This window comes from Falco punctatus (assembly GCF_963210335.1).
Source record: "Falco punctatus genome assembly, chromosome: 7".
NCBI lineage: Eukaryota > Metazoa > Chordata > Aves > Falconiformes > Falconidae > Falco > Falco punctatus.
In genome coordinates this window covers 3,504,085-3,518,407 of record NC_137587.1, presented here as the reverse complement: position 1 = coordinate 3,518,407, position 14,323 = coordinate 3,504,085, and the positions used below count along the sequence as shown (strand labels likewise).

General features: G+C 47.1%; 1 protein-coding gene across 1 annotated transcript in view; it reads right to left on the bottom strand.

Moving 5' to 3' along the window:
* Positions 1 to 9,660, bottom strand: part of KCNK10 (potassium two pore domain channel subfamily K member 10) — an 82,594-nt gene extending 72,934 nt beyond the window's left edge. Inside the window, exons 1-2 of the mRNA XM_080397537.1 lie at positions 9,565 to 9,660; positions 4,698 to 7,061 (exon numbers count right to left, since the gene is read on the bottom strand). Of these exons, the coding sequence (XP_080253663.1) occupies positions 4,698 to 4,749 (52 nt within the window). The 5' untranslated portion in view covers positions 4,750 to 7,061; positions 9,565 to 9,660. The remainder of the gene's footprint in view (positions 1 to 4,697; positions 7,062 to 9,564) is intronic.
* Between the last annotated feature and the right edge of the window lie 4,663 nt (positions 9,661 to 14,323).

The window sequence follows — 14,323 nt, the reverse complement described above, 5'->3', positions numbered from 1 at the left end:
GGTACCTGAGGGAAGGCATTTGAGACTCAGCTCAATGTCCCACATAGAGGTGTCCAGTGCTGCCTGAGGTGTCTCGGGTGAAGTGAGAAATCCCATGGCAGGTGTCACAGGACCTATGGAAGACTTGAGCCCCTCGGGAGCTGCGGCTGGGGAATAGCAAAGGTCTCTAGCTGCCTCTAATGGGAAACTCAATTGAGCCTTCAGTGTCTGTGAAGGAGCATGAGTAATCCTAGTTTCCTCTGGTTGTCAAGTGCAGAGATAACCTTATTTCTTAATTGATGTGATCTGTGTGTGATGACAGGCTGTTTTGCTCCCTCCTAATTGTTTTAGCATTTGATTGCAATACATACGCTCTTCTTTCGATAGCAGATCTTAGATTGCTCTAAACAAGTTAATTATATTTCACAACACCCTTGTGCATTAGGGAAGTATTAATATTCCTGTTTTGCAGTCAAGGAAAAAGGGAGGAGTAGAACGGGTGAGTGGCTTACTGAAGGTTAAACAGTAAGTCAGTGGCAAAATCTGAAGAGAAACTCCAGACTCAACCACAGCTTGAATTCCCCACAGACCACTAACTCCCACGCTAAATGTAAGGAAGATAATAAATGCATGATTTCAGGATTGCACAGAAAGCCATCCTACACAATCTATATCATTGTGAAAAGACACAAGAAGTTGTATTAAACCTTCAGAGTTTCAAAAGGCCAGTGTGAAGATAAATATCTACCTGGAAATTCAAAAGGCTTTGACAATCCACATCACTGCAATGACAGATTGGAAAAAAAAAAAAAAAACGCAGGCAGAAAGGATGGGACAAAACTGAATTCCATTTTCTGCCTACTAAGACCATCACCAAGATAGGCATCCATCCTTTGGAAAAGACATCTCACCATCACCCTGCAAGACACTCATGCTTGGGGGTAATTTCTGAGCATGTTTGAAACAGTCTCTATCTACACTTCTTTTCTGCAAAGAAACAGCAATTTTAAGCAGATAATCAGTAGGGGGGAAAAACTGACATTGCTGTAACATCCAGATGTCTCAGTCAGGATGAGGACACACTGTGTTTTAGGTACTATATAAAAATATATGTGCAAAGACATTATAAGCCAATTAAGCACGGACAACAGGTGGGTGTAACAGACAGACAGCAGGAGAAATGCAGCAAAGAGGAGAGATGAGAACAACAATTATAAAAATTGTGTATCTTCATATGCTGCCATAAAGCCAGTCTTATATTCTGAAAAGTATAGATGGAAAGTTGTATGAAGCACGAAAATAAAAATCTGTTCTTTCACTAATTTCAGTTATTATTGCTTTACCTGAATTGCACCAAATGGGAGAAGCAAAAGTTGGTGATAGGCAGATCAAATGTTTGATAATCGTGTACATCCAGGCTGATTCCACCGATGACACAAATGGCAGGCTTGGTTTTCCAAATGTAAGGCCAGGTAGTGCGAGGTTCCACACCCCTGCTCGATGTGTCCAGCCCTCCCAAAAACTTTCTTGAGGTTTGGGTTTTTACTTATTTCTTACCCCATTTACTCACTGTATGTGAATAGTATGGTTTTTAATCAATATACAGGAGATTCTAGGATGTATTTTACACTGGATTGTTAAGGACAAGTCCCAGTGACTTTTCAGATGGAGTTTGATCTGTTTGTTAATGGGACTATATAGTTTGATTGCCTGGGACAATAGGGAGCTTCACTGGAGGAATCCAGACCCTATATACTTCCAGGTTGATGAAATACTTCATCTAGAAAAAATCATTTATCTAGAAAACGCACTCAGCATTTGCAGGGAAACGCAGATACACTCTACACCCATGACAAGCAAAGGTACCTCACAAGAGAATAAAAGCACAGTTCGGCCTCCATGCCCTATTTGTTCCACTTTAACTATTTGTTCCACTGTTAACGGCTGAGAAATTAGTCTCCCATCAGCTGCCTGTCAGGCACCATCCCTCCCATCAGCCCCATCCTTTTAAACCTCTTCTCTCCACAAAGCCTTTCTATGGTATATTGATCTTTGCTGATGTGAACTGAGAATACCAGTTTTATGCCAGCTGAAAGCTACCAGCAGACTCTAATCTATTTATCTATGTAAATATTTATCGTTCAGTCAGCATTATGGAGCTGGAGCATTAATTCATTGCAATGACTATCATTCTGACCCGGCTTCAAACCAGCCACATCACCAGTCCCAAGCCAGCCGTATCTCCCCAGCAAGGGCCCTGGCTTTTAGAAATGTACATAGCTCCTAGAAAATATTGCCTGGAATAATCTGATCTCAACAATCTTTGAGATACCATAAGCTCTCACTTACATCATTGGACTGCTAGTTTGCTTGCCAGGAATATCAGTTGATATATTTCAGGCACTGTTAGCACAAGTTAGCACAATTCCTACTAGACAAAACTGTGGAAACTGCATGTTCTCCGTCTGACGACCAGAACAGGGCACAATCATAAAATACACACTGAAATGAGCTCGTATTTGAGCGTGAACATTAACGGGACATGAGCTCTGCTTTTAATACTTCAGCCTCTTGGTATCCCTGCATCATCAGCTTTCTACACGTTTATCTTTGTATCTGAGGAAAGCTACTTCAGTTCTTAACTCCAAGGATATCACATGGGATGCAAAACATAGCATCGTCCTTCACATGTACATGCAAAGAACAGACTACATACGTGATGGTAAATCAAATTCATGTTAGGGCTCTAAGTAATTTTCTGAAGATCTTTGCTGATATTTGTATTTATATAAACATATTTTTGCTTCAAAAGGAACGGAACTCTGATCTACCATGGGTAGAAACCCATGCCACTAATTCTTCAGTGGGACGGTGCAAGTACAATGTCATTGCACTGCTCCTCTGTTGGTTACAGGATTGGCCCTTAGACAACTTCTCCTTACCGATTAGCCTTTTGCCATTCCACCAAATTTCATCTATTTCCTGAGTCCCTTAGAGAATCAGAAATTGACATTTTTTTGCTTCCTCCTTGGCTATACATAGCATCCTTGCTGCCTGGCTAACAAAGTCAATACACTGAGGGGAAATAACTGGTAGGATTCTGCAGCCCTTTGCAGGGGTTCAGCTTGGCAGAGAGGAAACCTGCTGGGTTTGGGGCCTTTTAACTGTTACAGTACTCTACAGTTTTGGACACATTAGTAAATTCTGACCACCCACCTGTTGGATCCATATGCTTTAAAGCCGATTGCCAAGCAAAGGAGCTACATACAGAATGCCATCAGTACAGCCCCCTGCGTGCCTTGCCAGGGCATGGGAGGAAAGGGCTTTTTGCATTCAAAGGCATTTTGCCATACATAAAATGAATGAAAATGAAACTACAGTAAGCATACATTCAGAAAAGCACCTGGGAAAAGCGAATTTTCACCGCACAGAATCTGGACCCTAGGGTAAGAAAAACATCATTGTTAAAATAATTAAATCTCTGTTAGAGCTACTATCCATGTGTTCCTTGTGAAGCTGAGGGCGGAGGAGGCCGATGTGTTGATTTCAGCCTTCACCTAATTAAAGACGTAGTAAGGCTTAAACTAAAGCTTAATTGCGTATACTATTCAAACAGCACATCAGATCTGCTCAGCAGAAAGATGTCTGTTCTGCGGCATTCCTCCTACACCAGGAGAAACTGTTTCTAACATTTCATTTTGTAGACACCGGGGCATGGGGGATGACAGACAAATTACCCACTAAAGCCAAACCTGCGGAATAAAGATGAATAATCAAAGCCCGTGCTATCACTTCATGCTTCCTGCAGGCACTGCTGTACAGCGGCTGCCTGCCAGCAGTTCTGCTGCAAACCTGAGCATATGGCTTCGAGTTGCTTTGCTCCTGCACTGATGCACAGAAATATGACACACCAGTATACAAATTACCAGCAGGGTTTTTTTCAGCCACCACTTCTGTAGGTTGTACATGAACCTCCTTCCCATGCCAGGGAAGGAGAGCATTTCATTATGCTCTATTTTAAAACACTGCTTGGATCGTTTCATTGAAAACCACTGCACTGGCATAAACCTCCATCCACCATCACACACACTCCCCAAGACAGACTCCAGCCCTAACGGTAGAGTTAATCAAACTATCTACTTGGGCTGATCAATTGTTAACAGGACAGAGTAAAGAGTCTAAAGGTCCCTTTGGGCTCCGTTATTTAATGTGTCTTTTTATACCATCCACACTACGGGCTATATTGCAGCAGCGCTTTGCTCCAGTTGCTTGCCAACAAACATTTGCCACCGAGGAGCCCTGAGCAAGCAGTCACATCTGTGTCCACTCCTGTGCCACCCATTTAGCAGAGACAATGATCACCAGAAACAACAAAGGAGCCACAGATAAAACAAACAATGCTGGGAGCCAGAGACCACTGCCATCCCAGGCAAGTTTGCTACGAAAATACTCAAGAAAAAAGGAGGGGAGGGGAGAGAGATATCAAATCTAGAACTATAAAACTTGCACCTAGAAGAGGTTCCGCCTGTGCACCCACCCCACCCCGCATCGCACTGCCAGGACTGAGCAAGAACGGCTGAGCGGTGCACATGGGAAGCAGACAAGCATCCAACGTCTCCTCCCATTTGGAGTCAAATAGTCTCCTACGAGTCACTAGGCACAAAGAATAATAATAATTGTTATTATTATAGTAATGATAGTAATAGAGAATCACCAACCTTGAGGATCCCAGTTCACCTGTTTTCTTGGAGTCTCGATTGGAAATTTCATCGCTTCCTTTTTGCACAGGGAGGAGAAAGAATTGAATAAATTCCCAACCTTCCTGTCTCAATGCTGCAGTCAAACAAATTAATTTCAAATTATAGGGAGCCTGCGCTGTTTGACTGAGGGGAACTGGTGGTTGCCAAGGAAAGAAATACACAAATAAATCAAAGAAGGTGGGGAGGGGCGGGGAAGGGGTTTGTACCGACAAGGAGAGGAGGGGTGCAGGCACCCCAGCAGGGAGGGGGGAAAAGGGATGGAGTGAGGAGCGGGGAGGGTCCGGGGGGAGCGGGGAGGGGGGCAGGCTGAGGTGGGCAGCAAGCCCAGGGTGCCCTGGCTCCTGGGGGTCTCCGGCAGCTCTGGCTCGCCCAGGCCACCTGCAGGTGCCGGGGTCCCTCCCCGCCGCAGCGCCCACCCCAGGGGGCCCCCGGCTGGCAAGCCCGCAGGCTCGGAGGGCTGGTGGGGGGGTGGTCAGCCAGCCCCCCCCCCCCCCCCTCCCCAGCCCCAGGGACACCTCCCACCCGCGCACACTCTCTGGCCTCAGCCACCCCTCAGAACGAGCCCACCTGGGTTCAGCCCCCAGGCTCGGGGGAGGGGGGCAGTCAGCCGTGGGGGGCGAGCCGCAGCGGCATGGCTGGGCCGGGGGGGCGGCTGAATGCAGCAGCAGCCTGGCTCGCCCAGGAGAGGAGCAGCAGCAGGAGGAGGAGGAGGAGGAGGAGGAGGAGGGAGCCACCCTATAGCTTTGGAGGGAATCCACGGAGCCCCTCTCTGCCCTGCCTGGAAAAGGGGGTGGGGAGAGGCGGCGAGTCCCTTTGTGAGAGGCGGTGGCGGGGTGCCCGCGGGGGCTGGTACTTACTGGGGATGCTTCCCGGGGTGGGGGGGGGGGGGGCGGTGCGGGCTGCTTTGGCGGAGTTTGCAGCCGGAGACACGCTCGGCTGAGCTATGGGCAGCAGCAGCGGCAGCACATGGCAGGAGTAAGCAGCATCCATCCGGAGCCTCTGCAGCGCCGGGGGAGGGGACGGGCAGGGGGCGGCCCGAGCCCCCGCAGGGCCGGGGTGGGGGGCAGCGCCGGCACCCCGAGGGCCGGGGACCCCCCGCTCCCCGTTCGGGCCCCGCGGACGCGGGCAGCCACCCGGCGCCGAGGCAAGGGCCGGCGCGGCGGAGCCGAACGGGGAGGGCCAGGCTGGGGCGGCGGGGCTGAAGGGCTGGGAGGGAACCTGGGGGCCTCGCGAAGCCCCCCGGGGCGGCGGGGCTTTGGGGAAATGGAGGACCCTTGGGTTCACCTTGTGCAATTCCCAGACACCCGCTGCTTGCCAAGTCTGCATTCTCCCTCCCCTCCCTCCCGCTCCAGGCTTTCCCTCGAACCCAGCGCAGGCTGGGAACAGCAGAAAGGTCCCCAGTTCCCCTCCCTCAGCCGGGGTAACGAAACCCCAGCCCCCCGGGGCCCGAAGGGCTGTGCCGGGTTAACCCTGTCCTGCCTCCTCCCTTCCCCGGTGGCAACCAACTCCCGGGTGAGGAGCATTCCCTCGCCGGCCGTGGTTTGGCGAGAGAGCTGCAAATTCGCAGGGGTCATGGGTCAGAGACCGAGATCAGGATCAGTCCCGAGGTCCGTAGCCTGGACCTCCTGAATTTTCAGGAAACATGGTTGCACTCTAAACCTGGCACCTGGGATGACTTGTCCCCTGCTTTTTGCTCTGTACTTCTTTTTGCTCAACTGCCCACTCCATCTTGCTCTCCTATTTGTTGCTCAGCTGGTAGCTAACCTTGTAAGACAAAAGGGAGAAATCTCTGCTGGCAAAAGGGAAGGGAAAAAAAAAACAAACCAACAGCATGAAATGTGTGGCTCTCCTCAGGAAACTCACTGTGGAGGCTGGCACGCTCTTTTCATATCCACATTCAGAAGCTAAATAAATCCATGCATCCATGCCTGTCCCCCAGTCTTTGTTCAACCCAAAAGAGGATGGGAAACCAGTATCTGTGAATCCACACCTTCAGCTGGTGGTGCTGTGCAAGCTCCTGCAAAGCAGTGTGTGTCCTTGGAAGAAACTCGGTGGAAGTAATGCAGCAAGTTTTCCTGGGGGGAGGTGCTGGGTGCCTCTCCTTTCCCTAATCCCAGCACCCCTGCGGCTCCTGTTTTGTGCTGTACAGGAGGAGGCGGGAGAGGCTGCTCTGAGGGAGGACATGGTGAGAATGATAATGAGCCTGCTTAGACTTGGAGTTGAGATCATTGCAATGATGACGTCGGGAGCACAAGGTATTTCCTTTACAAGCAACCCATGATGCATTCTGAACAGGCCCTGGGATTCCTGTTGACATTACTTCTGCACATTGAAAGAAAACAAAAGTGAGGGCCGGCTGTGTTAATTGCGCTGTGTGATCACTTGAATCATGGTTGGGAAATCTCTAATGGTTCCAAAAATCTAAAAGGCTTCAAAGGTGGCTTCTGAGCCCCCACTTAGCAAACATGTTTCAATAAAGAACTAATAATGTATTCATACACACAGAGATATATAACAAATACATGCATGTATATAACTTTTCCTCAGCATTCGAAACAGTTTCCAGTTTACTGGCATCTTCCTTGTATATTACTGGGGAAAATAACATATAGACATATATTACTCAGTTGTGTTACCCTAACCCAAGCACTACTTGGTCTTTGTGGCATAACTATCAGCAGTTAACTGATGAGGTGGGTGTTGTGCCACAGACATCTGTCCACAGAGAACTTGCCTAAGATCACTAAACTCCAAGAGGCCACTGAAAGGCCAGCAGCATTAAATTCCTGCTAACGTACACAGGAGGTCTATAGTCTAGGGGTGAAATCTTCAGGTAGTTCATTACCAAAAACACATCCCAGTTCTTTCTGTCTAAAGAAGAAGAGTTTTCAGGTGGCCATATGAATCCTTTATTATTAAACTGACCTTAAAGATACATCTCATATTTGTTTGACTTACAGTAACATTAAGCTGATAATAATGACACAATACCATATTCCTGTTTCTTGTATCCTCTTAATGTTCCCACGTTCCCACAGTGTCTGTAAGCTTTACATAAACATTTGCTTTAGCTATATGGTTTAAAAACTTTGTGGCAGATCAATTGTGATCTGTCAGGTACATAAACACATGACACCATGTAATTGTTTTGCAATTCCTTACCACGTTACGATCATGGAAATCTTGCTCGATTATTTTGATGCCTCAGACCTGCAGTTTTATCTAGTGGGTCAATTTATTCCCAAAGTAACTCATTTAAAATCAATGGGGTTACTCCAGAGATGGATTTGGCACAATGAGTGCATCTTTCACTGACAGCACAGCTGTTGCATGGAAACATAACTATTATCTTATGCAAATAAAAGGCCTTTCACCCCTCAGTGATGTTGAATTCTCATGATAGGGAGAACTGGTGCCTTGAAGCTATAGTGTTTCAAGCTGTTACTCTGTCAACTTTTATAAGCTAAGTGGATTCAGTGATGTTTAATATTTAAATGAAGGAAAGACCACCAAGAAAAGAAACCTAAATATAGCATGATCAATCTATTTTACTACCTGCATAATAATTATCAGGACTCAACTTTATATCAGTAGTTTATCAAACTGGTCTGCCTAAATTCTTCCTTTTCATTTAAGGCTCATTGTTCAGACTTCATGTCCTCAGAGCTGATGTTAGTTGAAAATCTGTGCCTTACAGGACTGGGCCTGTGACAGTCACAGCACGGTAGACAAGAGACTTTCTATTACAAGCAATCTCACTGAAAGAAAAATTAAAATGCTAAGTGCCCTTTTACTGTTTATTAGGAATACGGTATGAGTGATTTAGAAGCTGTTCTGATGTAACTCAGAGAAAGCCTTATCAGAACAGATGCATAAGTAGCTTTTACACCTACTTAAATCCAGGGAGCAGGAATGAAAAATGCATTGATAGTAGATAGAAATCATCTTTAACTTGTATGTTCCATTTCTTGGATGCATGGAAGAGATGAGATGTGGTTAGATGGAAATCCAGACAGTCTTTGTGTCATCACTTGGCAATATGATCGTTTCTGTATATAACTATTCAGTTTATGGTTAACTATATGGTTATTTGAAATCTGGTATTTCTGATTGTGAAGATTATTCTTCGTTCAGTTTATTGCCACAGGAGTGCTGTTACTTAGACTCAGACCAAGAGAGCCAGAGAATAACCCCAGTGAAGTGCATCCTGCTCTTTATATGCCATTGACCTATCCTTTAGTAGTATGAATTTGGATAGGATCCAGTGCAGAATCCTTTTATAACTTCTTTATTCTCTAGGAATCCTTCTGTCTAGGAGGATGTTTAAAGTCTTTTCTCTAGGATAACCTGAAGACCTTCTTTTCAGATGGTTTTCAGAAGCTTTAGTGTAGTTAGGAATCAAGAAATTAACTAAGCATCAGGCCTACTCTGTACTGTGCAAGGAAAACGAACCTACCGTTTTCATTGCCTTCTACAGCATGTGGTTTCTTTACCACTTTTTAAGTCATAGCATGCAGTGCTGTGTCTTCATTCATTCAGGGATGAATCCACAGAATGAAAATTTACTTATTGTCAGAAATGGTTTCAATTAAATCAGTGAGTTTACCTGAGGCAACTACACCTCAGCAATAACCTTTGCCAGGATGGCATCTTCTCAGATCTGACCCGTTTGAGTTACCACAGCCTGTCTGCAGGGTCCTGTGGCCAGTGATGCTAAACAGAACACACTATGGATCCTGCCTTTCCTGTCCTAACGTGTCATTCCTATCCTCAGACCTGCTTTAAGTATCCACCCTCTAAACACCAGAAGAGGAGAGGGAGTTACCTGGTTCACAGTTTGTAATCATCTTCTTCATCCTCAGTTCTTTCCTAGTAACCGTTCCTCATTAGCCAGGCTCTGTCTTTCAGGCACCTGTTGTATCAGCCCCTTTGTACAGCCAGCAAGGACTACAGTGGAGTAGTTACCTCACTTTTTTATTCTATCTGCAAAAGTGCATGCATATTATTAGTGTAATAGTATATTGTAGCTGGGGGGAGGGGGGGGGGGGTGTCAGCAAAAGACCTGCCATGTAAAAAAGTATTAACTCAAGCTGCACGGTATTGAGTCTCCGTCTGAACCCACTTAGATCTGTTTCACATCAGTTTAATTTGACTTCAGTACAATTACTCCTGAATCATAGTCATGGGAGAATTACAGTCTGACTCTCCGTTTTTCCAGGATGTCCCTGAAGAATTCTCATAAGATCAAAAGCTGATATCTGACAAAAATAGCAAGCCTGATTAATAAAAACAAGCCACCACATTCATTTTATAGCAGCACTGTTCTCTCCGCTCACGTATTTTTTTTAAGATTTCTTGCTAGATAGACACACGACGCTTTGCCTTAGCAGGTTGATATCTTTCCTCTATATTAAACAGGAAATTTGGGGGGTAGCTGTGGCGTTCGCACGGGTAGCGGAGGCAGGAGGCAGGGCCGGTGCCGAGGGAGGCCGGGCTGCGCACCGCGTTCAGCACCTTGGGCAGCGTTCAGCACCCTGGAGAGGGGCCGGGACTCCGCCGGGTGGCGGGGACAGGGGCGGCGGGGGAGCGCGGGGCTGAGCTCCCCGGGGTGCCAGGCCGGCCTGCCGGGCACTGCCGGGGCCGTGCAGCGAGAATGCAGGCGGCGGAAGCACGTAGCAGAAAAACAGCGCATAAGCTATCCAGAGAGGGAAAACGAGGGGCAGAGTGGATATGAAAGGTAGTCAGCATCAGGGACCTGCTGACAGATGTATGGGCAGTCATGCTAGTGACAAGGTAAAGAGGGAACAGGAAAACCCCAAAGCCTGTGATACAAATGAAGGACTAGAGAATAGACAGTGTCACATCCCACCAAGAAGGAAGGAGGAATAACTCAGATTCACCAGTTCTCTTGGTTGGAATAGCGTGTACACAACATTTGAGGTCCATAGGCAAACAAAGTTAGGCTCATTGGTAAATAGTTGGGCAGAAGAAATGCTTATCATTTGCCATGGCTATAAAGTTGCATTACTTACTAGAAAAAGGCAAGAGAAGAAGAGAAGGCGGGGGAGCGGTTTGTGGAGGGAAAGATCACCAGTCCTAAGTCCAGCATCAGCATGGGGTACTTCTCGTAGGAGCGCTCATCCACATGTCCCTTCTTCCTTTATTCCTATCCCCAAAATGGCACTGGCCTTCCTCTTATTCTTATCCTCCAATGTGGACCACCTCGTACTTCAATCAGCCTCACTTGCCATGTAAATAAGTACACATGTGCCTTACAGGCAGCAGGGGGACAAGTCCTTCTGGTCTTGAACTGAGTTGGTGGTCACAATCTCCCCCTGCACATTTACCTTTCCCCCAGTTGTCGCAGAGATCTGCTGACGCTGATGCTCCTGGGGCCATTACTCACCCTTCGGCAGGCTGCTCCCTCTTACCAGTCTTTAGCTCCTCTTCCAGGTCATACGAAGTAAATGTTCACTTGATCTTGTGAGTGTTTGAGATATTCCTCAAGTGTTTGAGACCTTACTTGGACAGGCTGAGAGGATCTCCACCCCCTATTCCCTAAACGAATTTCATCTCCTGCTGTTGCTCGCCCCCTTCTGAGCTTTCCTTGGTGTTGGAGTGTTTGTTTTTCCAGTTGATCTCCTACACCACCCCGTGGCTCAAACACTCCAAGATCGTCTTCGGCTGTTGTGATCTGTACATAGCGGACAGAAGGAGAAAAGCAGGATAGAAGGAGAGTGATCACACATCCAACTATTGCAAGGCCTATCATAAGTGATAAAAACGCACATAATATACTAAGGGCAATGTTTACAAGCCATTTTCCCCACCTGGTGAGTCTGAGAGATTCCAGCAGGGAGGTAATCCATGACCTGGGGCCAAGTCCATCAAACCAATCTGCTGGCTGTGTTGCTTGGAACATTTCTCCAGTCTTATCAGTGACTTCGTCTTTGCATATGCTTCTTCTGCAGAGGTGAAGGCATTATGGATACAGCATTCCCCTTCTGTTAAATTTAACATTCCACATATCCCATGTTCTTTCAACAGTAATGTACCTAAAGGTAATATATTTTGCAAAGTCATCTTAGACATCTGTTGAACCTGTCAATTCATTTCTCCAAAAGCATATCACATATACACCAATCTGCGCCCCAATGCATGTTATATTCATGTTCAAAATAACCACTTTCAGAGGGGGAATCCCACCGCGGTACTATGGGACAAGGCACAGTATAAGGGTGATCAGAGGGCGGATCCTGTACCTGAAGCAGCTCGGGTGTCCCTTCCTCTGTCTGGCGGGCATGGCAGTAGGAGTCCAACCGTGCATATTGCTTTCTCACCATCTCTTGCTGTGCCACCCCCACAGGAGGAGATGTTCCAGCTAAACTTGAAGGGTCCTCTTCAAATGGTTGTTTGTTGCTGTGTGATTTTCTTCTCCCAAATCAAGTAATGTTTCCCAGCATCTTTAAAACTGCACAAGTGAAATCCTATGGGAAAAGTCGGGCCTCGTATGTTGCCACATATGTATACATAGTCCGTGAATCGCAAAACCCCACATGACATGGAGTGGATTGGGTGGGTGTATTGGCCCTAAAGCCTGATATACCGCAGCCTCCAAAATTAGCAACTTCAAGGCTTCCTCATGAATGGGGGTCCAGTCCCAGGTGGCTCTTTTGTGTGTCAGATTACATAAAGCATGAGCTATGATGGAAAACTCTGGAATGTGTTTGTTCCAAAATACCAGCAGGCCTAGGGCATGTTGAAACTCCTTTTTATTTCCAGGCATTTTTACTTGTTCAAGGGCAGTTAAGGTCTCCAGGGGCATACATACTGTTCCTCCCCACCACCAAATGCCCAGGCAATGCCCCAGAAGAGGGAAGCTGTACCTTTTCTGCTTGGTCTTGGAGCTCTAAATTTTCCAAATGATCATTTTTTTCAGTTTGGGTTTGTCCTACTACTGTGGCATCAGGGCCACCAATCAATATATCATCCATGTGTTGCTATACCTTCACCCCCTCAGCAGGGGAAACTCGGGTAAGCTCTTGTGCCAACACGCAGTGAGAAAGGGTTGGAGAGTGGCGGTATCCCTGGGGGAGACTTGGAAAAGTAGATTGCACACCCTCCCAGGGAAAGGCAAAGCAATCTGTCTGCTCCCTGTAAAGGAACCATAAAAAAACATACCTTTTATGTCAAATGTTGCCAAAATCTGATGGGGTTGCTCCTGTGTGGTCACAACCAATTCAGCTATGTTAGGCACTGCAGCTGTCAAAGGGCTGTGCTGGCATTTAAGCATCGATAGTCAATCGTCAGTCGCCATTTTCCATTGGGTTTATGGACCGGCCACACTGGGGAGTTGTAAGGTGAATGAGTTGTGATAATTATCCCTTGTTCCCACAGCTCAGCTGTTACAGGAGTGACTGACTCCCTCTTGAGCCCCTAAGGGAAGAGGGCAGGGTTTGACATTTACAGCCTTTGAAGGGGGCAGCTCTGGTGCAGGTTGGAGCAGTCATACCAAGGTAGCCAGGTGGCCAAACACCCACCCTTTGCCCCCCGAGTCCACCCAAGCGCACCCTTTAAGCAAATCATGCCCCAGAATATTCATTGGCAACCAGTTTTCCATACAACAACCATATTCTCCAGGCAACCAGAGCTTAACATGAGCCGTCAGTTGGGGCCGGGAGTTGCCAAACACGTTCATGACCCAAATTGGCTTTTTATCTGTGACTACTCCATTGTGATGAGCAACATCTGTTCGGTGCTGACATTTGAGTGCCCCTGTCAACGAAGAAAGTAACTGAGGCTTTAAGGGGGGCCAGAGGAAAGGCAGTAAGTAAATCCCCTTTAACACTTTCCATGAGCCTCCTTAAGTGAACCCACTGGCCATCCCCAGCTCACTTACTGCGGACTGCACTACACATTTCCCATTCTCAGGTCAATCAAATCCACACACACACACACACACACCCCGCCCCGAGCAGTAGGTGCCTTAGGAGTAATTTCCATCATATCAGATCAAGAGTCCACCCTCATGGTTCACTCTCGCAGTGTGCCTTCCCCTGTCCCTCCACACACCGATTTTTCTAGGGCCACGTTAAGCATTCCATTTGTGAAATCTCAGAGATTTCCCTTCTCAATTCCTTCAGCCCACAGTAACTTTCGCTTAGCCCCCAGAGCCCACTGGGGGTGGGGTGGTCAATCTTCCCGTTGCTCCACTCTCCGTACAGCAGTTTGTCATTTTATAGCCCCCACAATGACACCCGCTCTCCTACCATAATTTATCAGCTCCTGACCTACCTCCCCACAAGTCATGGCCCCTCCTTGGTCCCACCTGCCACCCTTGGGGCTAGCACATCCCTTCAGCAGTCCTGAAGCTGTACCACGTACAGCCTCAGCAGGCCAGGAAGATCCTGGATCAGGGGAGTCATTTTATCAGGGTTTGCATTTAACATTGAGGAAAGCTGTTGAGGAACTAGGCACCTGTTGTGCATCAGCTGGAGGCAGGCAGCCTTTCGTAAACTCCTGGTTAAATGATTTATACTGGGGGAGTTCAATATACACCAGGTCTCCTTTCCAAGGGGTCTAAG